At 41.6% G+C, this 25676-nt stretch overlaps 1 protein-coding gene across 1 annotated transcript; it reads left to right on the top strand.

Moving 5' to 3' along the window:
* Nucleotides 1–24991, top strand: FAM76A (family with sequence similarity 76 member A). The gene is made up of 9 exons (XM_035019359.1): nucleotides 1–221; nucleotides 1487–1551; nucleotides 4051–4105; nucleotides 4844–4996; nucleotides 8014–8171; nucleotides 13335–13421; nucleotides 18748–18883; nucleotides 22058–22159; nucleotides 22680–24991. Exons 1-9 carry the CDS (start codon nucleotides 141–143, stop codon nucleotides 22764–22766), a joined length of 924 nt encoding a protein of 307 aa, XP_034875250.1. The 5' UTR covers nucleotides 1–140; the 3' UTR covers nucleotides 22767–24991.
* Nucleotides 24992–25676: the final 685 nt, after the last annotated feature.

Here is a 25676-nt window from a genome sequence, read left to right as displayed (position 1 = left end):
CAGCCCGCAGCCTGCTGCCGCCGCCGCCGCCGCCGCCGCCACCGCCGCCGCCGCCGCCGCCACCGCCTGCTTGTCTCTCAGACTGTCAGATAAAGCGGCGGGCCGGGCCGGCTGGGCGGTGAGCACGGCCCCGGCCGGACATGGCGGCGCTCTACGCCTGCACCAAGTGCCACCAGCGCTTCCCCTTCGAGGCGCTGTCTCAGGGGCAGCAGCTGTGCAAGGTGCGCGGGCTGGGGCGGCGGCCGGGAACTGGGACGCTAGAGGTGCGGCCCGGAGCCCCCTGTTCTGCGAGGCCGCTCGGCGGGGTCCCCCGGGCAGGGCGTGGCAGGCCCGCCTAGCTGAGGTGCCTCACCCGCTCCGCTGAGGGCCGGCGGGGCACGTGGGGGAGTCCCGGGCTCCGTCCAGGGCCCCGCGGCCGGCGTGTCCCGGTGCTTAGCAACCGCGAGGGATTGTTCTCGGACCCCTTGAGGTCAGGGGAGGGGACAGTGGGTCCCCTGCTTGCCCCCGACCAGACGCACCGAGATCCCTCCTGGGCTGGCTTCCCCGCCGTTGGTTGCAGACTGAGGGACCCCCTACCCCGCCTGGTACTGAACTCCAGAGTTGGGTGCTGCCTGGGAGGAGAGTCTCCCAACTCGGGCGCCTCACGGGCACTTTCCAGCCAGTCTCAGAGTCGGATGTGGCGCGGCTTTATAGAAAAGCCCCAAAATTAAGCGCACGAAGCAAAAGGATTTTTCAGCATCCAGTTGGTGACCTTCGGTCCTGGCCCTAACCAGCTACTGTTTTTACTCCTGAAGATCCAAGTTCTTTTTTTCGTTTGAGGTGCTTCATCTTGCTTTGCCTATTTAAGTTAATAGAAGTGCTGTGAGGTGACAGTTAAAAGTCACCAAGGCGTCCTGAGATGGATTTTGAGATATTCCCAGATAATCCAGAGTTTGTGCCTCTGATATGGGAGACTTTCAATAACTGTATGTCATCGTTGCCTCAAATGGCCATGACTTTGTCACTCTCTGTTTACCCTGTAGGAGAGAGCTCAGATGTTTGAGTGCTTTTTTTAGACTTTGTATAAATACATATGTATATTTGAAATATATATATTGCTTTTAAGGAAGTTTCATATAGGTAAGCAATAATGATTTTAATTTAGCATTTTCATTTCACAAGTGAACCTGCTCAAAAATCAGACAATTGGAAGCGGCACAACTGAAACTAGAGTCCAGGCCTTCTGATTTCCAGTCTGAGGCTTATTCATACATATTTTTGTTTTACAATTTATGACTAGTTCCATATAAATTCTTTCTTAATTCCCACATCAATGCAGGCCAGTGATGCCAATATTACAGAAGAGAAAAATAAGGCCCAGAAAGTTCAAGTGACTCACTCAAGCGCAGTGGCTACGCTGGGAATAGTACCCAGGTCTTCTGCCTCCTACTGAAGGCTGTTTCCATTTCTGACTGCCTTTTAAAATTATATCCTCATTTCATTTCAGGAATGTCGGATTGCACACCCTGTTGTGAAGTGCACCTACTGTAGAACGGAGTACCAGCAGGAGAGGTACAGTTTTTGTTGACCATGGAAGATGTTAATAGGCTTTTTCCTCTTAAAATCGACAATTAGTTGCTTTTCACGGTACAGATCTGTAATTGAGTGCATTATACACAAATTCTGCAGTTTTATTATAACACATTGACGAATACAAAACACACTTCTCGTTCCCTAGTTATCCATTGATTGCTTTTTTAAAGTTACTTTTTTTTAAGATCCTTGATCGTTTTATATTGTGTTTATAATCTTTATGACACGAAGAAACCACAACAGTAAAACAATGAGCCTCATGTTTCAGTATGTTTATATTCAGAGCTTCAAGAATTTGTAATCGAAAGGAAGATACTTTTAGAAATGTGACCATTCTGATAAGGGTTTGTTATTTTTTTTTTTTAAACCTCATTTTTAAAAATGTGAAAAACATTTAGGTGTGAGTAAACACACATTTTTGGGAGACTTTCAATAGCAGCAAAGTAGTTTATTGGTGTAGTTAGTTCTGTGGGACTGCAACTATAATAGATCCTTAAAGCAGGGTGGGGTCTATTTGCTAGCTCACACATAGACCTAGAAACCTAATTTTAATCAGCCTTATTTCAGTTCTAGGAACATTTTCCCAAACATTTAATTATGGATATTTTCAAACCAGAAGTGGTTGAAAGAATTAGACAATAAACACTCATATACCCACCACTTAGATTCTACGATTTATGTTTACTGCATTTGCATTTATCCATTAGTGTATTAATCCATCTTATTTGTAATGCATTTTAAAGTTGTGGACATCAGTATACTTGATGCAAAACAGTTAAGGATGCATATCATTAACAAAATTCAACATTTATTTACGGTCCTTTATTTTTTTAGAGATAAAATTTGTGCACAGTGAAATGCTCAAATCTTAAGTACATCATTCGATGAGTTTTGCAAACCGTGTACATCTGTGTAACCCCAAACCCTTTCAAAATAATAGAACATTATCATCACCCTAGAGAGTCCTCTCATGCCTCATCCCACTCAATCCCTACCCTTCTTGCCTCCCTCACACAACTACTGTTCTGATTTTCCTTTCCACCACGGATCAGTTTTACCATTTCATAGAAATGGAAACATATAAAACATCCTCTAGAAGCATTAGGTTTTAGCTTTTACATTTGGGTCTGTGATCCATCTTGAATTAATTTTTGGGTGTGGGGGAGATATCAAGTTTGACCCTGAATTTGCACCATACATAAAAATTTATTGAAGATGGGGGTGCCTGGCTGACTTAGTTGGTGGAGCATGTGACTTTTGATCTCGGGGTTGTAGATTCGAGTCCCATGTTGGGTGTAGAATTTACTTAAAAAAAATTAAATCTTAAAAAAAAAATTGATTCAAGGGCACCTGGGTGGCTCAGTTGGTGTAGTGTCTGCCTTTGGCTTTGGTCATGATCCCCGAGTCCAGGGATCGAGATCCGCATTGGACTCCCAGCTTAGCGGGGAGTCTGCTTCTCCCTCTGCCTCTCACCCCCTTCGTGCTTTCTCTCTCACAAATAAATAAATAAATAAAATCTTAAAAAGAATTAATTCAAGATGGATCATAGAAATAGTTTTTCTTTGTATGTTTTCTGAGATGTCAGGAGCATTTGTATATATATATATATATATGTCCCACTTCTTCAGTAATAAATCTAAGCATAAACTCAAATGTTCAACATCACAGAATTGCTGATGTGAATCCTCTTTCTAAAAGAGTTTCCTTTAGGGGCACCTGGGTGGCTCAGTCATTAAGCGTCTGCCTTCGGCTCGGGTCATAATATCAGGGTCCTGGGATCGAGCCCCACATCGGGCTCCCTGCTCTGCGGGAAGCCTGCTTCTCCCTCTCCCACTCCCCCTGCTTGTGTTCCCTCTCTCTCTGTGTCTCTCTCTGTCAAATAAATAAAATCTTTAAAAAAACAACAAAAAAGATGTTTTTATTTTTATCAGTACTTGTTAGAGAAATTTGAAGTATTGATAAAATAGTTGGTCATAGCATCTATTTCCTCACATCTGGGATTTTCATATGCTTTTACTTACAGAGGAGAGTGTAGACAGAGTAAAGTCAACGTGGATAGAATCTCTTAAGTTTGTATTCGAAACACATACTTTATTTCTCACCTCAGGTTTCTCAGCTGTTTATCCAAATTGAGGAGAATTACTTCTAGTCCATTTCAGTCTAACATAATATTCTTTTGAGGGTTCTGTCCATATTTGATAATTTTGTTTAGTGATACTTGGAGATGTGATAATCTCTCCATTTTAACTAAAGTCTCGTTTTATCTGAGCTAATAAAATTAGTAACCACAAAAGAATTAATAGAAGAGTTATTGGCCAGATACTCAACCTTCAGTTAACCAAGTATCCAGACCACATATCACCTTGGCACTTAGCAATGAGCAAATTCTGTGGGCTTAAGGAGGAATCAGTTTTCAGATGTTGTAAGTAAGACAGGTTTTTTCTTTTAAAAACCTTGTGTCTCTTTTTTCCTTAACAGTAAAACCAATACAATATGCAAGAAATGTGCTCAGAATGTGCAGTTATATGGAACAGTAAGTAGGGTTTCTCTGTACCTAACAGTGAGTACTCAGGTCTCTTGGAACCTTATATTCTGTGGATTTTTGATGTAATTACCATATTTTTATTAGAACTAGTTACGTGTAAATACTTTCTCAGTGAAGTTTATCTAGTGTTTGAGCTTTCGAGTTTAGCTAATATTTAGTATTGAGAAGGTCTGTGTTTATGTTCATGATGGCAGGATTGTCATTATAATTTTCCTTGAGACCTTCAGTAACCAGTATGAAAAGAGGACGGGAAAGATAGATCCTACAATGTGACTTCTTTGTTTGGTAGCAGTTGACTGTTCATTTTGATGAATGAATTTTTGTCTCTCAGTGTTAGGGTTCTGGATACTATGTCCTTGCAGGGAATCTCCCAACTTGTGATATGGTGATAATGGCAAAGAGGCCTTTTGAGAAATTTGGAAGCCCTTGCTGGTTTCTCCAAAGAACTGGTTCTGTTGAATTTCTCACAGAAGTCCCAGCGTATATACACGAATGGGGTTTTGTTATTTGCTCATTTATTTGTTTAAAAGTCAGTAGTCCTGTGCAGAAGAACACCTTATGCGTAGTGTTAGGAATTGGGCTTCATTTGATCGATGTAGAAGGAAATTTGTGAAGTCAGGAATACATTTTTACAATGCCTAATGAACTGTGTAATAGGAATGGTTGCTTTAAAAAATGCACTGGTATTTCATAATATACTCAGTTGACCCTTTTTCTCTCCTTAAGCCCAAACCTTGTCAGTACTGCAACATAATTGCAGCATTTATCGGCAACAAGTGCCAGCGCTGCACGAACTCGGAGAAGAAGTACGGGCCGCCATATTCGTGCGAGCAGTGTAAGCAGCAGTGTGCATTTGACAGGAAAGATGACAGAAAGAAGGTAAATCTCGGTGTTCTTGTTGACTTTCTTTTTCTTTCAGAGAAATTAAGGTGGGTCACTTGTGTCGAAAAGACATAAACAAGGGGTGCCTGCTGGGCTTGGTGGGGGGAGCATACAACTCTGGATCTTGGGGTTGTGGGTTTGAGCCCCATGTTGGGTGTAGAGACTACTTAAAAATAAAATCTTTAAAAAAAAAAAAGAGGGGCGCCTGGGTGGCTCAGTCAGTTAAGCATCTGACTCTTAATCTCAGTTCAGATCTTGATCTCAGGGTGGTGAGTTCAAGCCCTGAGTTGGGCTTGGTGCTGGGCATGGAGCCTACTTAAAGCCTACTTTTTTTTTTTTAAGATTTTATTTATTTATTTGACAGAGAGAGACACAGCGAGAGAGGGAACACAAGCAGGGGGAGTGGGAGAGGGAGAAGCAGGCTTCCTACAGAGCAGGGAGCCTGATGTGGGGCTCGATCCCAGGACCCTGGGGTCATGACCCGAGCTGAAGGCAGACACTTAACAACTGAGCCATCCAGGTGCCCTAAAGCCTACTTAAAAAAAAAAAAAAAAACAACACATAGGACAGAAAGGAATTCTCAGTTCCTTTTCTAGTTGCTATTGACCTTGAAGATTTTTAGACTTTGTTTTCTTCATTTACTAAATGTGGACCATTTTATTCTTTTTTTTTAAAGTATATATATATTTTTAAGTTTGTTATATATGTATGTAATCTCTACACCCAAGGTGGGGCCCGAACTCATGACCCTGAGATCAACAGTTGCATGTTCTTTTGACTGAGCCAGCCAGGCACCCCTGGAGCATTATATTCTAGTATCTGTTGAGTTAGTATTTCATGAGAATCCGAATTACAGTGATCAATATCCCATATAAGTGAAGTGATGATTGGCAAAATTCTATTGAATTCTGTAAAGGAGAGATTTTAACTTAAGCAAGATACATGACCAGTTTCACTATCTGACTCTAATTATCTCTATCTGTTGAAATTAAAAGTCACAAGATGACATGGAGGAGAGCCCTGTGTGGAGCGATGGGGCATAGGTAGAATAAAAGTGGTTTAGATTTGTTCTTTTTAAAACTCAGTGACCTCTGGGGGCACCTGGGTGGCTCAGTTGGTTAAGCGACTGCCTTCGGCTCAGGTCATGATCCTGGAGTCCCGGGATCGAGTCCCGCTTCTCCCTCTGACCCTCCCCACTCTCATGTGCTCTCTCTCATTCTCTCTCTCTCAAATAAATAAAATCTTTAAAAAAAAAAAAAACAAACTCAGTGACCTCTGGCTGCACTTGGAATAAAACCCAAACCCCTTGCCTGGCCTGCATGGCCCATACTTGCCTCTCAGTCTCATCTGACCTCACACCTCCCACCCCTCTCCTTGTTTCAGCCACATTGGCTGCCTTTCAGCCCTTCAAACATGCCCGTGTCATTCCCACCTTTGTGCTAGCTGTCGTTTTGCCTGATACATCCTTCTCCAAAGCGTCTTAACTGGTTCCTCATGCTCAGATGCCACTTCTTCACAGAGACCCTTTACTAACTCACTCACTCACCCCTTATTGTATTACCCTGTTTTATTGTTTTCATAGCATGTAACATTGTGAGAAATTAATCTTGCTTTTTTGCTTGTTTGTCCACCTCCACTAGAACATGAGCTCTGTCCATCTTGTTCTTTGCCACATTTCCAGTGGCTTGGCACATACTAAGTGCCCCCCCCATATATATTTATATATATATATATACACTTATATTGATAAAAGTTATAGTTTATTGAGAACTGTTTCCTCTCCCTTTCAATTGTTTTACCAGAAATGGCCAAAATATTAATCTGAAATATATCTCCAGCTTGCTGTTATTTATTGAGAAAAAGTGTGCTTCTCATTTTCTACTTTTTAAAAAGTGACTGAAAAAGTGATTATTTTATATATCTTTTTAAATTGAGGTATAATCAACATACCTTATATTTCATATGTACAACATAATGATTATAGATATTTGTGTATATTGGAAAGTGATCACAATAAGTCCAGTTAACATCCATCATTATACACAGTTACAGAATTCTTTTTCTTGTTTTGTTTTTTTTTTAAGATTTTATTTATTTATTTGACAGAGAGAGATAGTGAGAGCAGGAACACAGCAGGGGGGAGTGGGAAAGGGAGAAGCAGGCTTCCCGCAGAGCAGGGAGCCCGATGTGGGGCTCGATCCCAGGACCCTGGGATCATGACCTGAGCCGAAGGCAGACGCTTAACGACTGAGCCAACCAGGCACCCCGAATTCTTTTTCTTGTGATGAGAACTTTTAAGATCTACTCTCTTAGCAATTTTCAAATATGTAATATAGTATTATTAACTATAGTCATCATATTGTACATTATATCCCCATGACTTAATTATTTTATAACTAGAAGTTTATACTTTTTGACTACTTTCACCCATTTCACCTACCCCCCACTCCCCACCTCTGGCAACTATCAATTTGTTCTCTTCAATAAATGTTCTTTTAATGAAAGAATACAGTATAGAAACTTTTTCAGTGTCCAGAGCTACTTTTTGGAGATGCTTAGGCTTACAAGAGCTGACTCTTGCTAACCAAATTCATTACTTTACAATGGGAGGATATAACTCTCCAGTGACCAGATTACTCCTGCTTGCCAACCAGAGCACATTTTCTCTGAATCAAGATACTGGAGAAGCTGACTTAGGAATCAGGAGGTAGCATATAATAATAGTTGGAGTATAAGCTTTGCAGTCCCGTAGACCTGGGTTAGCTGAATGATCCTGGGCAAGTTACTTAATCTTATTATGCATCAGTTTCATCATCTTTCCAGTGGGAAATAACAGTAGCTGCTTCACAGGACATAGGGAGATTTAATTGAGGTAGAAGACTTGCCTAAGTTCACACACCTCGTAAGTGGCAGAATTGGGACTTAACCCAGAGGTTCTAGCTCCCAGGACCTATATTCTGTAGTACCCATGTGCTGCATTCTCTTTTCTTTACCTTTGTCTTCTTGTCTTTCAGGTAGATGGGAAATTGCTGTGCTGGCTGTGCACACTTTCGTACAAACGGGTCCTTCAAAAGACCAAAGAGCAGAGGAAACATCTGAGCATCTCTTCCCGTGCCAGCCACCAGGAGAAGGAACAGTATAGTCGACTGAGTGGTGGCAGCCATTATAACAGGTAACCCCAAGATGCATGTAAGATAGGACTGGAAGTATTGGTTGGTCAGGTAAAATACGCAATTAGCCATGGAGGATACCATTTGGTCTACAGTTTCCTAGTCTTTTCTCTCTAGTTACTGTGCTTAGGAGGAATCTCCTTTACCATATTTTATAGTTCGTGTATCTTCCAAGTGCCAGAGAGATTTCCATAAGGTATCAGGATTTCCTGACTTGGTTTGTATTGTGTCTGAAAAGTTTGTGGAACTTGTTCTACTTTCCCTGTAATGTTCTTCTCACCTTTGGAGTGGGTTATCTCCTTAAAAGTTTGGACATTTCACTTTCTGAGGCATGCAGCTTTTTTAATGCATATTTGGACAGGAGGTTGATAGATGTTCTAGGTTTGTCCTGGTGGGATCTAGTCAAAAAGATGTCCTTTCATTGTAGCCTTAGCTTCCTTTCAGCGTATCTGAGGTATTGTTGAGAGTTCTGGCTCCAGGGGCGCCTGGGTGGCTCAGTCGTTAGGCGTCTGCCTTCGGCTCAGGTCATGATTCCGGGTCCTGGGATTGAGCCCCGCATCAGGCTCCCTGCTCCGCAGGAAGCCTGCTTCTCCCTCTCCCACTCCCCCTGCTTGTGTTCCCTCTCTCTCTGTGTCTCTCTCTGTCAAATAAATAAATAAAATCTTTTAAAAAAAAAAAGAAAAAGAGTTCTGGCTCTGGATTGAATCCCAACTCTGCCAGGTTCTCTGTGTGGGATCTTGGGCAAGCTTTTTTCACCTTTAAAATAGGGAAATAATAGTATTAACTCATGGAATTGTTGTGAAGATAAATTATATAGTGCATGCATAGTGATTAGTTTTATAACTGGCATATAGGAAGCATTCAATATATTTTAGTTACTGTTTGTTATTGTTACCATTATGATTTTGTTTGTTCATTTAGCGAACATTATTAAGTACTCTCATGGACCAACGACTCTGCTAGGAAGGCAGAGATGAATGAAAGAATCATGCTGCTCACCAAGAGTATGTAGTCTGGTAGGGAAGACAGACCTGTAATCAAATCATTGCAGTATAATTCGATGAGCATGAGAAGCATCAAGATACAGGCATGAGAGGCAGTAGTAATTAACTGCCTTGGGAAGTCAGGCAAGAGAGGCTCAGAGAAGAGCTGGTGTTGGAGCTGGTTTTTAGGATGAGTTGGAATCATCACAGAGGGAATGGGTAGAGGCATCCTAAGCTGAGGAAATAGCGTTTATAGAGACATGGAGGGCGTGAGACCACATGAAATCCTGGGGAATTGCAAGTTCTTCTATGTTGCTGGACCTTATGTTTGAGAGCCAGGGAATGGGAGAAAAGGGGATTCTGCAGACATGTTAAGGAGCATGAACCTAATCCTGGGGTCTGTAAAAAAATTAACCCTGATTACTGTGGAGAATACATTGGAAGAAAAAGAGACTCGGGGGCTAGTTAAGCTTTTTTATGAGTCCAGGGTAAGAGATGTTAATATTAGAATCTCAACTGAGGCCATGGCACCAGAGATCAAAGAAGCAGATTCAGGAAGATAGTTTAGAGGGAGAATTATGAGAAATTTAGATAATTGATGAACAGGTAGAAGGGTAAGAGCTGGGTGAGTAGAGGATAATTCTCAGGTTTCTTACTTGGGTGAATAGGTAGATTCTTAACTGAGAGAGAATATAGGAAGAAGAGAAGTTCAGTTTTTAAAAGTTGAGTTTGTGGGGCGCCTGGGTGGCTCAGTCTGTTAAGCATCAGCCTTCAGCTCAGGTCCTGACTCAGATCCTGGGATTGAGCCCCGCGTCAGGCACCCTGCTCAGCAGGGTGTCTGCTTCTCCCTCTCCCTCTGCTTCTCCCCTTCTCTCTGCTTCTCCCCCTGCTCGTGCTCTCTCTGTCTCTCTCTCTAATAAATAAATGAAATCTTTTTAAAAAATTAAAAAAAATAAAATGTTGAGTTTGGAGAATCAAGAAGAATTATTTTTTGGGAGCTTAGCCTAGAACTCACAAGAAAGGTTCAGATGTGGCCCATTGGTAGCACATAAGAGTCGGTGGGAATAGAAGTTGTTATCAAGTGTGTATTCCTGCTGCTCCACCCCAGACTTTAATTCAATAGGTTGTAGGATAGAGTCCGTGAATCTGCATTTGGGGAATACCATTTCCAACCCATATAATAAGTAGTTGTTAAAACCATGCTCTTGGATGATATAATTCAAGTTGGAGGCTGAGAACAGAACTCTAGAAGCACTCAAGAAAGATAGAGTGAGTATTTGTAAACCATGTATCTGATAAGGGGTTAATATAAAAAAAACATATGAAGAATTCATACAATTCAATACTAAAAAAAAAAAAAAAAAATCCAATTTAAAAGTGGGCAAAGGACCTGAATAGGCATTTTTCCAAAGAAGACATACAAATGGCCAGTAGATACATGCAAAGGTGCTAAACATCACTAATTGTCAGGGAAATGCACATCAAAACCACAATGAGATATTACCTCACATCTTTTAGATGGCCATTATCAAAAAGACAAGAGGGGTACCTGGCTGGCTCAGTCGGTGGAGCATGTGACTCTTGATCTCGGGGCTGTGCGTTCGAGCTCCACTTTGGGTGTAGAGATTACTTTAAAAAAAAAGAGAGAGGAAAAGACAAATAACAAATGTTGGTGAGGTTATGGAGAAAAGGGAACCCTATACACCGTTAGTGCGAATGTAAATTGGTATAGCCATTGTGCAAAACAGTATGGTGGTTCCTCAAAAAATAAAAACAGAACTACCATATGATCCAGTGGTCATTCCTGGGTATATATCCAAAGAAAATGAAATCGGTTATCTTGAAGAGATTATCTGTACTCCCATGTGCATTGCAGCTTTATTCATAATAGCCAAGAGATGGAAACAATGTAAATGATTTGCAATGAATGAATGGATAAAGAAAATGTGATATATATACATACACACAGGCATACTCTATGGTATCACTTCTATGTGGAACCTTTTTAAAAAGCCAATTTCAGGGGTGCCTGGATGGCTCAGTCGTTAAGTGTCTGCCTTTGGCTCAGGTCATGATCCCGGGGTCCTGGGATTGAGCCCCGCATCGGGCTGTCTGCTCGGCGGGAAGCCTGCTTCTCCCTCTCCCACTCCCGCTGCTTGTGTTCCCTCTCTCGCTGTGTTTCTCTCTGTCAAATAAATAAAATAAATAAATAAATAAAAAGCCAATTTCATAGAAACAGAGATTGGAATCATGGTTGCCAGGGGCTGGGAAAGGGGGAAATGGGGAGATTTAGGTCAAAGAGTATATAAACTTTCAGTTCTAAGGAGAAAAAATTCCGAGGATCCAATGTACAGCAGAGTGATTATTCTTAATATGGTGTTATATACCTGAAAATTGCTGAAAGTAGATTGTAAGCATTCTTGCCATTAAAAAAAGTTAACTATGTGACATGATAGATGTGTTAATTATCTTAATCTTGGTAATCATTCCTTGATATATGTGTTTATCAAACTGTCACGTTGTATACCTTACATGTATACAGTTTGTCAGTTACTCCTCAATAAAGTTGGAAGGGGGGGGAAGGATGGCATGGTCAGTGGTATCAAATATTGAAGAGATCAAGTAAGAAGGGGTCTTTCTTGAGGGTGAACTCATTGGGGCTAAAACTGATTTTTAGTGGTGGTGTGGGACTCAGATAGTAGATTCACAGAACTGTACTGAAGAAGAACTGGACAAAGAGTTCAACCTGGTATCCAGTCCCAGCTTCACTATTGACAAGCTATATATCTTTGGGTAGGTCAGTTAACCTCAATGAGCCTCAGTTTCTACAGAGTAGAAATAGTACCTTGTAGGGCGCCTGGGTGGCTCAGTTGGTTAAGCGACTGCCTTCGGCTCAGGTCATGATCCCGGAGTCCCGGGATCGAGTCCCGCATCGGGCTCCCTGCTCAGTGGGAAGCCTGCTTCTCCCTCTCCCTCTGCCACTCCCTCTGCTTGTGCTCTTCTATCTCTCTGTCAAATAAATAAATAAAATCTTTAAAAAAAAAAAAAGAAATAGTACCTTGTATATACCTCACAGAGTTGAAAATGCATATGAAACATTAAATGTAAAAGTTCTTTTTAAGGGGTGTCTGGCTGGGGGCGTCTGGGTGGCTCAGTCGTTAAGTGTCTGCCTTTGGCTCAGGTCATGATCCCAGGGTCCTGGGATCAAGCCCCACATTGGGCTCCCTGCTCCGCGGGGAGCCTGCTTCTCCCTCTCCCACTCCCCCTGCTTGTATTCCCTCTCTCGCTGTGTCTCTCTCTGTCAAATAAATAAATAAAATCTTAAAAAAAAAAAGGGGGGGTGTCTGGCTGGCTGAGTTGGTGGAGCATGCAACTCTTGATCTCAGGGTCATGAGTTTGAGTCCCACATTGGGGATGGAGCCTACTTAAAATTAAAAAAATTAAAAAGATTTTTAGAAAAGTACTTTTTAAACTATAAGATAGATTATACTTCTTATTAAAATTTTATTGACTTTGTTCCCATAGTTATTAATAAAGCAGGTAATATTTAATTAAAACTAAGAATTTTGGGGCCCTATGGAAGAGAGCTACCCATGCATCCAGGACCTATGAAATCAACACCTTGGTGGATTTTAATAATCAAGAATAGGGGCGCCTGGGTGGCTCAGTTGGTTGAGTGTCTGCTTTCAACTCAGGTCTTGATCCCAGAGTCCTGGGATCAAGCCCCACATCAGGCTCCTTGCCCAGCGGGAGGCCTGCTTCTCCCTCTCCCTCTGCCTGCCGCTCCCCCTGCTGTGCTCTCTCTCTCTCTGTGTCAAGTGAATAAGTGAAATCTTTAAAAAAAAAAATCAAGGGCGCCTGGGTGGCTCAGTTGGTTAAGCGACTGCTTTCGGCTCGGGTCATGATCCTGGAGTCCCTGGATCAAGTCCCGCATTGGGCTCCCTGCTCGGCGGGGAGCCTGCTTCTCCCTCTGACCCTCCCCCCTCTCATGTGCTCTCTCTCTCTCATTCTCTCTGTCTCAAATAAATAAATAAAATCTTTAAAAAAAAAAAAAATCAAGAATAATTAGCTCTTGTATGGAAGAGCTGTGATACCATGTTGGTCCCATTTAACAAACTTTTATTGTGATGTTCTATGAATCTTTTATTTCTAATATCTGTCTCTCTATTTTTGCATTAAAAGCCAGAAAACACTTTCTACATCTTCAATTCAAAATGAAATCCCAAAGAAAAAATCCAAGTTTGAGTCAATCACAACCAATGGAGACAGGTAAGCCAGTTGGTGTGTGTGCATGCTTCCGTTTGAGTTTAAACTGCATATACAGTTCCTGAAACAGGAATACATTCCAGGGTATGCCTTAGACCTAGTCTAGGGTTGTTATTGAGTCTCTGAGGGTCATTACATTAACCACTTGATATCTTATGAATAAGCAGTGTCAATATTTGTTTATAACTAATCCTGTCTGTAAAAGACAAGCACATATAACTGGATTTAATAGCAACTAAATCCTGTAGTCCACAAATAACTCCTCCACACTAGTTTTAAGAAGTCAGGAGCTGTATGCTTTTCACTGTGATCTGTGCCTGTGGCCTCCTCCAGGCAGGGCAGGAGTTGGTCTTGAGAAGTGGAGCAGAGACCAGTTGGAGTTAAGACAGTATTGCTCAGTCTGTGAGGGGTAATCAATGCTTCCTTAGCATGCAGAAAGCCCAATGCAGATACTCAATCAGCAGAGAACGAGATGCATTTAAATATTTTTACTACTTTTTAAACCTGTCTAAATACATATTTTTATTTGCTTTCCCTTCTCCTGAGTGCTGCCTCCTCTTGCAGGCTGCTTTGTCCTAATGTCTAGAGTGCCCCATTCGTGTTGGTGCAGTGTTGCTTCCCAGCCAAGCCTTGGGGCCACCCATTTTCCTGTTTCTGCAGGCTGAGGCATCCTGAAGTGAGACAGTGACATACTCTTCCCCCAAATACTTGGAATCATTTCCATTCTGAAAACGCCCAGTATAGGTTCTCCCTCCCAGCCAGTGGTGGATATGGGAGTAGATTAGCATGTAGGCTTACGAGGGCTGAATTTCAATTAAGGAGCACAAAGTATCTGTGAAATGTATTCTTTCCTGTTACCTTTTTTATTAACTTGATTTCAGATTCTACAGGGTGTCTTTTTTTTTTTTTAAGATTTATTGATTTATTTGAGAGAGAGAGAGTGCGAGGTGGGGAAGGGCAGAGGGAGAGAATCTCCAAGCAGACTCCCCACTGAGCGCAGAGCCCAACACAGGACTCGATCCCACAACCCGTGAGATCATGACCTGAGCCGAAACCAAGAGTCAGACGCCCAACTGACTGAGGCACCCAGTCACCCCTCACTTTGAAAACATTCTGACAAGCCTTTTTTTGATGTCTTTTTGTAATGTCATGCAAACCCCCAGTTTTTTTACTGATTACCTATCTTGAATTCAGTTCTATACCAGATGTTAATGGTCTCGCTTCTGAGCTGTCTATTTTAGCTGCCTCCCCATTTTCAGTTGATCGCAGACTACTTTCCTGGCCCTACTTTAAAAATATCCATATATGCTCTTGTCCTTTCATTGTTATCCCCTCTTGTCTTCTGAAGGCTGCTCTCTAACAACTTTCCATTCACCTTGCTGTTCTACCACATTCTCCTCTCTTAGTTTTTAAGTTTTGAGGCATATTTGATTTTTTTTCTCCTTTTTTTCCTTCTCCATTAGCCTTCTGTATCATACAGAGAGAACACATCACGTTAGGTTTTGGTTTGTTTTTGTTTTTAAGATTTTATTTCTTTATTTAAGCGAAAGAGAGTGTGCACGAGCAGGGAGAGGGGCAGAAGGAGAGGGAGAGAGCCAAGTAGACTCCCCAGTGAGCATGGAGCCTGACATGGGGCTCCATCCCAGGACCCCGAGATCATGACCTGAACCAAAGTCAGATGCTCAACCAACTGAGCCACCCAGACATCCCTAGGTTTTTTATAAAACCTTTTCTCAAATAATTTTATTTTTAATTTTTTAAATAGATTTTTATTTATTTATTTGGCGGGGGGAGGAGCAGAGGAAGTGGGAGAGAGAGTCTTAAGCAGACTCTGCACTGAGTGCAGAGCCTGACACGGGGCTTGATCTCATGACCCTGAGATCACAACCTGAGCTAAAATGAAGAGTCAGACGCTCAACCAGCTGTGCCACCCAGGTGCCCCCTCAGATAATTTTATACTTCTAAAATGCCTTTGTTTTTTTTTTTTAGTATCCTGCAGAATTCACAGCTTCCCTCTAATATTTTCTAGTTTCTTGAAATTGTAGCAAAAACTTTTCAATTGAAGGAAAATCTGAGTTCATGTCTAGCTTTTCTTCCCAGAGAAAATGTAGCAGCTACTTTTTTATCATATTTGTTTGTTGTTCTGTTGGTAATAAAAAAGCTCTCTCAACATTGGGTGATGCCCAGGCACACCTTGTGGTTTATTGTTCTAAAGGACATTCTTTTCCTTTCCTCGTAGGTTTTTTTTTTAAGATTTTTTTTTTTAAAGTCTAACTTTTTTTTTTTTGAAAGATTTTATTTATTTATTTGATAGAGACCCCGCAAGAGAGGGAACACAAGCAGGGGGAGTGGGAGAGGGAGAAGCAGGCTTCCCACTGAGCAGGGAGCCTGATGCAGGGCTCGATCCCAGGACCCTGGGATCATGACCTGAGCTGAAGGCAGACGCTTAACGACTGAGCCACCCAGGCACCCCTTTTTTAAGATTTTATTTTTAAGTTGTCTCTACGCCCAGCATGGGGCTTGAACTCACAACCCTGCGATCAAGAGTCACACACTCCACTGACTGAGCCAGCCAGGCGCCCCTCCTCATAGTTTTATTTCATTCTCCATTTGAAATATGCCTGAAAGAGTAGACTTACTGGGGCGCCTGGGTGGCTCAGTTGGTTAAGCGACTGCCTTCGGCTCAGGTCATGATCCTGGAGTCCCGGGATTGAGTCCCGCATCGGGCTCCCTGCTCAGCGGGGAGCCTGCTTCTCCCTCTGACCCTCCCCCCTCTCATGTGCTCTCTCTCTCATTCTCTCTCTCAAATAAATAAATAAAATCTTTAAAAAAAAAAAAAAAAGAGTAGACTTACTTTGTGTGGCCTTTGAGGACAGACCCAGGGCCAAAGGGTAGGAATGACAGGGAGGCAGGTTTTGGCTTACCCTGAGGAGGATTGCTCTTATATTAAAAGGTTTAGAAAAAGGGTGCACCTGGGTGGCTCAGTTGTTAAGCGTCTGCCTTCGGCTCAGGTCATGGTCCCAGGGTCCTGGAATCGAGCCCCGCATCGGGCTCCCTGCCTGGCGGGAAGCCTGCTTCTCCTCTCCCACTCCCCCTGCTTGTGTTCCCTCTCTGCTGTCTCTCTCTCTCTGTCAAATAAATAAATAAAATCTTAAAAAAAAAAAAAGATTTAGAAAAGACAAGAAGCTTCCTAGAGAAGTAGTGAGTTCCCTATCATTGGAGATATTTGAAAAGAGGCTGGATCTAATTTTCTGCCTTCCTAACCTAGCCGTCTGTTTTCATTTGATTTCCAGCAGTTCTTATTAATCAGAAGTTAGAGAGTTAGAAAGGTCAGGCCCTAACACAGGATAGACACAACTGGTTTTGTTAACAATGTATTGGTATGGGAAGAATCCTCTTTTAAGAAGCAGGTAGAGAAGAACATGAGGAGCTTTTGGGACCACAAGATTTATATTAGCCCATTACTCTGTTTCATTTGTCATTCTAGTTACGGGCTTAAATAAATTCTCTTGGATTGAGGGAAGACAGTCCCTTGGCAGGTGTTGAAATTGGTGGAGACTTTGATGGGTTCTTTCAGTATTTTCTCCTGCGTGCCTTGTTTTATTATATGGCATTTACTTTTTTGTTACCCAGTAATTCTGCATATTCATCAGTTATAAAAGCAACGGGTCCATTCTTCTGACATGCTTCATGTGGACCAAGAGAGAATATTCTTATCAATGGACTGTGTCTTCTAGCCATAGAATGTTTGACTTGGTAACTCTGAGGATGTCCAGTGATTCCACTTGCTCTTTGGAGTTTCTACCTGTGTAGAGAAATGCTGGTTATTAGATGTAGTTCAAGATGGAGGAACGAACCAACAGCAAGGGGGACCTAGAGTCATTGCTCTATTGATGTAGGGAGCTAGGAATCAATATTCCAGTGTCTGCTTAGGAAGAACAGGTTTGTGTTTTACTTTAAAGGTTGCCTTGGGAAGAGTAAGAGCTTTCTTTGGGAAATCTCTAGAGAAGGGCAGGATTTGACTCTCATGGCAATGATTCCTTAACTTGTTTTGGGTGTAAGACATCTCTGACCAACCAGGGAAAGCTATGGATCCTCACCCTAGAAACCACCCATTGTATGTATACACCGAATTATACATACAATTTCAGAGGGTTACAGATTCCCGGGAGCTGGGCCTGGTTAGAGGACTCTGCTAAGAGGACAGAGTTCACCTGGCACTTTGAAAAAATGAAGTGCTCAGGTGCTGTTATTGAGAAGAATCTGTTGAAAACCCAGGTTGTGGTGTGACTCTGGAATTTGCCACCTCTTTGTGTCTTTTCTAACTAAATATCATTGAATTGTTGTTATTGGAAGTGGTGGTCAACAGGCCAGTTGCAGTGTAGGGGAAGTTGGCTTCCTTCCTATTAATTTCATCTTTTTGGGGCACCTGGGTGGCTCAGTCAGTTAAGCGTCTGCCTTCGGCTCAGGTCGTGATCCCGGAGTGCCAGGATTGAGCCCCACGTCGGGCTCCCTGCTCAGTGGGGCTTGAAGTCTGCTTTCCCCTCTGCCTGCCGCTCCCCCTGCTTGTGTGCACTCTCTCTCTCAAATAAATAAAATCTTTAAAAGAAAATTTCATCTTTTTATAATTTTTAGAAGGGACTGACTGCTCCTGGGATGGAATGCAACAGCTTCTTTCTTTCTTTTTTTTAAGATTTTTTTTATTTATTTGAGAGAGAGAATGAGTGGGGGGAGGGACAGAGGGAGAGGAAGAAGCAGACTCCCCACTGAGCAGCGGCCTAACATCAGATGCTTAAACCGGCTGAGCCACCCAGGCGCCCCTAGGCAGCAGCTGCTTAGCAGCTGCACCACATCATGGTGCTTTGGGGCAGAAAATAAAGAACCAAAAGATGAGCTCTGTGGGGAGTTTTAAAAGAAAAATATGTGAGCTAACAATTGGTAATTTATCCAGATTCTAGGGAAATGAGTTAGTCACAAAAAATTGACTGTTCCACCCATAAATAATTGGGAATCTTCAATACACCTGAAACAAAACGTCCTTGACTCTTGGGGAATGCATTTGTTTTCATCTTGAATGTGAGAGGAGATGCTGCAGAAATGCTCTGGGTTGTGGTTTGGTTGGTATAGTTATCTCATGATCACCTTGCCTGTGCAGTTTAGCAAATGCTATTGAGTCTGGCATGTATGGAGCATTGTGCTTACTGCTGGGAATTCAAATAGTTGTTCTTACCCTTGAGCTTGTAGTCAGGTGGCCTCTGGTGTGTCCTCAAGTAGAAAAAGGTTTATCCCTCCAAGTTATGATTTTTTTCCCCTCCATGTTTCTACTCAGCTTTTCCCCAGACCTGGCTCTGGACTCACCGGGCACTGACCACTTTGTCATCATTGCCCAACTGAAGGAAGAAGTGGCCACTCTGAAGAAGATGCTGCATCAGAAAGATCAAATGATTTTAGAGAAAGAGAAGAAGGTACAGTTTTGTTAATGCCTCTCAGGCTAGACTGATGGAGGGTAAGCATGGGGTACCATAGGGCATGGTGCCAACTCTTGTTTAACTGATTTTTATTTGGCCCTGGCCACTGATGCTTTGAGAGATCCAGTGGCAAGGTTGGGCTGTCCTGGGAGAGGCTTACTGTCTGCCAAGATGACTCATGAGCTGGTATTACCATGGTGAATCTACCTCGGTCAGGTGCATTTAGCAAGTTGATTTTTCTCAGCATTCAGAGGGAGCTTCCACTTCTCAGGGAGGACTCCTGTTAACCAGGCTTACAGAGGTGATGTGTAAAACTCCAGTGCCCCTCTTAATTCATAGTGGGGCATAACTGACTCTTGCTCTTCTCAGCATGAGCTGCTTTGGAAGGTTGCAATCAGAAGGTGCCGAATGAGCGTGGAGTCAGGACAAGAGGAGGTAGTTGTGTAATTGGAATTCTTAATGCTCTCAAGCTAAGAACCTCATGTCTCCATCTCTATTATTGGGATGGCCATGTCTGTGGGACAGTAATACTCAAAATATGTGGGCCAGGTCTGTCTCCTTCCTGGACTATGTTCAGGTAGGCCTTCCTCCATGACTAGTAGGTCACTTTGCTTCTATTACTGACAGTTCCCTTCCTGAGTGACCCACTCTTTAAACACATTAACATCTTCAGTAAAGTCTTACTCTGGTCTAACAGCCCCCCTCTTTAAGGGAACTTTTTACATCCTTCTTCTGATTCAGGTCTATTTATCTTATTTTTAGGTTCTTAAAGAGTATCTCATTTTTGTCTTAATATATTAATAACAATAATAGCTAACTTTTATTGGATACTTAACTATGTGCCTGACTATTCTGCGTGCTTTCTATGTATTAACTCATTTATCTTCATAATAGCCCTTTGAGAGAGGAATCACTGTTACCATCGTGTCATAGATAAAGAGAGCCTCCAATATTTTTCCTTTTAGGCTTTCATTCCCTTCTTCTAGTTGTGTTTTTTTCCCTGAGGCTGTATGTTTTTTGTGCCAAGTTTGGAGTGCTAGGTTTCATTGTGAATGGCTAACAAAGGCATTTATAACATTAAAATATTCATATGCCTTCTTTCCATTTAATTTTGACCTCATTTTACAGATGAGGAAATGGACCCAAAGATATTAAATGATGTACCAAATCACACAACTAGTAAATGGCAGAACAAAGTAGTTAACTCAAGTCTTTCTGATTCTGCTGTTCTTTCTACTAGCCTGTGCTTTCTTCTGCCAGGAAGGTGGAGATTCATGGAGAGAGACCAGTATTTTTTCCACTTTACTACATGACTATTGGATGAAAGCAGACCCAAGTATATCTTCTTCATGGACTAGATTAGAATGGCACATAAAAGGATTTTGCAAAATAGAGATAAAATGAACATTTGTTCCTACTGCTTTGCAAAGTTTGGGTTTTAGAAGGAGCAAAAACAAATAGGAGATTGTTTCTCATCACTTTCAGAATCAAGGTCACACTCCTTGGCTTGGAACACAGGCCCTTCTACATCATGCCTGCCTATCTGTAGCATCATCTCCTGCCATTCTCCATGCTCATCAGTCCTTCGAACAAGCTGTCAGTGACCTCATACTGCCTGGGCTGTGCCCACACAGTTTCCTTTGTTTGGATGCCCTTCTCCCTACCTTGTGTGCCAGCTGTAGCTCATGTCCCTCAAAACTCAGCTCACACATCACTTCCCTGATGTAGATTTCTCTTCTCTTCTTGAATAGCACAGTCAATAGAAGAAGGCCTGGGGTTTGAATTCTAGCTCTGCCACTTGCTAACATGTATGATCTTGGCCATGTTACTTAGCCCTTTCTAAGGCTTGGTTTTCCCATCTATAAAATAGGAAGAATAATATTGCCCCCCCCAAAGGTTTATCATAGGATTGAATGAAAAAATAGAATCAAACAGTTTGGGTCACCTGGCTTGCTCAGTTGGAGGAGCATACAGCTCCTGATCTTGGAGTTCGGAGTTCAAGCTCCATGCTGGCTATAGAGATTACCAAACCAAACCAAACTAAAACAAAAACCATCATGTACACACACACACACACACACACACACAGAGAGAGAGATTACTAAAAAACAAAAACAACTATATACATATATATATATATATATGTTCAAACAGTTTGCCTGGAACAGGGTTAAAAATTCAATAAATGGCAATAGCTGTTATTCTCCTGGCTTCTCTCAAACCGTCAGTCATATTGTATTATAATCACTGATTTATTTGGAGGATTATTGGCATGTATTAAATACATAAAATCTTTATTTTTTAAAAATTTTTTATTGTTATATTAATCCCCATACATTACATCATTAGTTTTAGATGTAGTGTTCCATGATTCATTGTTTGTGCATAACACCCAGTGCTCCATGCAGAACGTGCCCTCTTTAATACCCATCACCAGGCTAACCCATCCTCCCCCCGCCGCAGAACCCTCAGTTTGTTCTTCAGAGCCCGTCGTCTCATGGTTCGTCTACCCCTAAATCTTTTTTTTTTTTTTAAGATTTACTTATTTATTTGACACAGAGAGAGAGAGCACAAGCAGGCAGAGCGGCAGGCAAAGGGAGAGGGAGAAGCAGGCTCCCCTCTGAGCAGAGAGCCCAACACAGGGCTCATGACCTGAGCTGAAGGCAGATGCTTGACCACCTGAGCCACCCAGGCACTCCAATATATAAAATCTTTAAAACCTGCCAGTGAGGGGCGCCTGGGTGGCTCAGTCGTTAAGCGTCTGCCTTCGGCTCAGGTCATGATCGCAGGGTCCTGGGATTGAGCCCCGCATCGGGCTCCCTGCTCGGCGGGAAGCCTGCTTCTCCCTCTCCCACTCCCCCTGCTTGTGTTCTCTCTCCAGCTGTCTCTCTCTCTCTCTGTCAAATAAATAAATTAAAATCTTTAAAAAAAAAACCAAAAAACCCTGCCAGTGATGATGTATCAGAAATGATATGTCAGGAATTTGTATAATTGTCAGGAAATCTTTAGAAAAAACAGGATGCAGAATCCCCTGGCTTTGATATAGTTATGGATCTTCAGGAGAGCCCTGGATTTCATTCATTTGGGAAACCATTTAGTTCTTTGGTATGAGAACATTTTTCGTTGCACAGAGATTTCTTCTGGTCACTCTGCCTTTTTTTCCCCCCTCAGATCACAGAGTTGAAGGCTGATTTTCAATACCAAGAATCTCAGATGAGAGCCAAAATGAACCAGATGGAGAAAACCCACAAAGAAGTCACAGAGCAATTGCAGGTGAGTCTGCTTATTTTATGTGATAACCCTGGTGTATTTAGCTGATTGTATTTTCAAGTGATTATCTCTTAGATTTCTTTATTCTCAGGGTATTGACAAATTCACATTAATCGACCTTATAGCTGTCTTTTATTGTTTCACTGTTGGGTGTGTTCTGATCTTTTTCCCTCAAAAACAGTGGCAGTAATAAATGTGTGTTTTGATTTTTGGATAAGCCAGATGTGATTCCAGATGTCTGGATTATGAATTCTGTTTATCCAGCACATTAAGGCACTCCACGGTTTGTTTGTGTTGCACAAAGCACCCTTTTGTAACTGTGGATCCCAGGAGATTGAAGTGTGCTGATTAACCTCCAGCAAACACTATCTTCCCCTGAACCAAGCCCTAGAGCTTTCTGTTGTTTTCTGCCTCTAGAACTTGTTCTCTTCCTGACCCTCTACATTGTATGCCTTAGCATCTGCATGAAAAACATGTCCTGTCCTGTTAAAACATCCTTCTTTCACTGCATTTTTTTGTTTAGGCCAAAAACCGAGAGCTCCTGAAGCAGGCAGCTGCCTTGTCCAAGAGCAAGAAGTCGGAGAAATCAGGAGCTATAACCTCTCCATGAGAGACCATTAGGAGGCTCCCAGTCAACAGCACAGGGGTTCCTGGGTTAGGATTGGTGACCTGGCTGTTCTCTGGGAATTGCAAGCTTTCTTAAGAAATCTCTATTTTATTATAGTTATCCTTCTTTGTGGGATCGCAGTGGGCTGAATGGAAACACCTGGTTTGTGCTGTGTCATGACTGCATGCTTGGATGTTTGGGGTTCCAAGCTCTTTGTCTCATACTTTCACTCTTTCCCTCCCTTCTCCCTCCCCCCCCCACTACTCTCTGTCTCTCCCTTTTGGTACTATTCTTTGTGTGTGTGTGGTGGTCACTGCTCAGTGTTATGTGCAGAATGATTTTTGTTTGTTTGTTTGTTTTGTCCATCATTGCATCCTGCCATACCCATGAGCAAATTGTTTGGCATTAATCACATATCACTGCCACCCTCTGAACTTTGAAAACTGCCACCTTAAGACTTGGTACAATGGAAGAGGCTTTCTCTCTCCAATAAACCTTTTGCTTCAGGGTATACTCTTGGGTTTTTTTCCAGGTATATTATGTATGAACTTTGTACTATGTATAGCCAGAGTTTTATTTATTTTTTAAAAAAAGAAACTTTTTCTTGATAAAGGAATAATGGTAGCCTAGCTTGTTCTTCTTGTAAAAGTGATGCCTCTTAAAAAAAAAAAAAGTTCTACTCTCTACCTTTTAGTAAAGGAATAAGACCTTTTCTTGTTACCTTGGAGTCTTAAAAACTGATTGCTGAGGTGAAACAATTCAATGCATCAGTATGGAGTTAAGTGCCTTTTGGAGGATTTCTTGGAAGAGCATTTAAGAAGAAGCTACTTAAGGGAGGTAGCAAAGATTTGAACAGTCTGTCTTTTTAAGTAAGGGCAGAAAGAAAGGTTGTCCAGGTTTTACTGGACATTTCCCTCCCCTACCCCTTTCTTGATTGTTTTATGTGACTGATTTTAAATTCTCACACTGCCACTTCTTTTTTTTTTTTTTTTTTTAAATACCTTTTACTTATATCATTTGTTATATTGGGCCATTGTCAGAGAACATTTTTTAAAAAATGAGCAGATTCAAAATGGGATAATATTTGAACTACAGAGCATTTTGAGAGTCAGTATGAGCTGCTCAAGTATGGACTCTGAATCTGATTTTGAGAAATGGTATCACTGTACCTTCTCCCCACTCCTCCTCATTCACACCAGCCTGCACACTCCTTGCTTTGAATGGAAATGTATTGAAAACAGGGCTTGTCAGAAGCAGCTTGGCCTCAGCCAGAATTGTTTGTGTCCTGTTTTCCCTTCTTGACCCAATAGGCACATGGATTTACTTTTCCAGGAGAGGAGATAGATTTGCACTTCCAGTCATTCTCTCAGGTCCTGTATGGGATGTTTGCGAAAGAAATGAGAGATGTGTAATGTCCCATGAAACACAGTAAAATCAACTACCTTGGAATCATTAATGGAGAGGGAGGGGTACTGCGGCTAGAGGTAACCATGAGGGCAGATGACCTTTGTCCCTCAGTGTACCAAAATTGTAAGCAGTCAGTTTAACTTGCTAGGCATTTCCTAAGGCAAATGCTTATAATTTGTGATAACATTCTCACAAGTGGAGCCATGCACAGAATTGGACGGAGATGTGGAAATGGGTGGCTTCTTTCCGAGAAGAGAAACAATGGACCATGTTGCTTCTATCTCACTCTAGTAGAGGAGGTCATTTTCCCTTCTACGCAGGGGAAATGGCAGTGCTAAATAGTTTTGTAACTTTTTGAATGAGAAACTTTTAGGTAAAGATAAACTGTCAGATAATATTTTTCAGATGCATTTACGTTTGACTATGGGGGGAAAGATTGTGAAAAACGTTACAGTCATGGTTTTTTGTTTTTTTTTAATTTGGAAGACTTGAGAAATTCTGTTTCATGAAGTGATAATATAAAAACACATACTTAGTTTTATACTAAATCTTTTTTTAAGGTCTTGGCATTTAATATAAAGCAGATTCACACATTTTCTAACTTTCCACAAGTTCCAAAAAGTGAAGGAAGAAACCTCAGTCTTGAAATTTTGGTTTTTAAAAATCATGACACTGTTTTACCATGAAATTGAGTAGCTAACTTTTGGTAACACCTTTTGTTCATTTGTATGTTTGTATAATGGACATTTTGAAACACAGGAATGTTTTGGTTTGTACAAACTTTGAAAAATGTGTGTTAATAAAAATTCAAATTGACTCAAGTATAATTGTTGGGTGATTGATTGACTGACTGACTGCTGGTTTACCACCAATGGACATATCCCATGATGCCCTTCAGCCTAGAAAACATTTTGCCTTGCTTGTAGACTTAAACAATTAAAAGCCTAACTGTGGTAATAGGGAGTTTCATATCCATCAGAGAATAAACTCATTCTCTTTTTTCTTCTATTACTTTATTTTCCAATTTAAGTGCTTGCTTTGTTATAAACACTGTGCCAGGCAATGAGGATACAGAAGTGAAGAAGATTGATAAAGTTACTGTCCTCATGGGCTTCCATTTAGTGAAATATTGGACACCACCATTGTTTCTTGATTTTGTATTTGCCATTATTTTTCAAAATATAATACAGGATGAATCTTTATAAGGTATGAGTGAAAGGATTTTGAGATACCATCTCAAGAAGGAGAAGAATGTATTAGTTTGAAACTTTGGTACTGGTAGGTTTTAAAATTAATAACAGGTGCCTCTCAGACATTGTCACTGTCACATCCTGGTCATTCTATTCCATAGACTCAATGACAACTTACTTTCTCTAAATTGAAGACAGTTTTATTTTGTAGGTACCATGGTCTGAATGTTTGTGCCCCCCCCCCCCCAGTTGATATGTTGAAATCTTAATCCCAAAGATGATAGTGTTAGAAGGTGGGACCTTCCTTTGGAAGGTG

The sequence above is a fragment of the Mirounga leonina genome, unplaced genomic scaffold, assembly GCF_011800145.1.
Source record: "Mirounga leonina isolate KUSES-001 unplaced genomic scaffold, KU_Mleo_1.0 Mir_173, whole genome shotgun sequence".
Lineage (NCBI taxonomy): Eukaryota > Metazoa > Chordata > Mammalia > Carnivora > Phocidae > Mirounga > Mirounga leonina.
The sequence above is the reverse complement of the archived record's forward strand: the minus strand, read 5'-3'. Positions and strand labels throughout refer to the sequence as shown.

What these genes read in the sequence shown, in the direction of transcription:
- FAM76A (XM_035019359.1), top strand. Translation starts at nt 141, where the DNA reads ATGGCGGCGCTCTACGCCTGCACCAAGTGCCACCAGCGCTTCCCCTTC. An exon ending in ATGTGCAGTTATATGGAACA is followed by an intron (nt 4,106 to 4,843) that starts GTAAGTAGGGTT and finishes TCTCTCCTTAAG; the next exon opens with CCCAAACCTTGTCAGTACTG. An exon ending in GGAAAGATGACAGAAAGAAG is followed by an intron (nt 4,997 to 8,013) that starts GTAAATCTCGGT and finishes CTTGTCTTTCAG; the next exon opens with GTAGATGGGAAATTGCTGTG.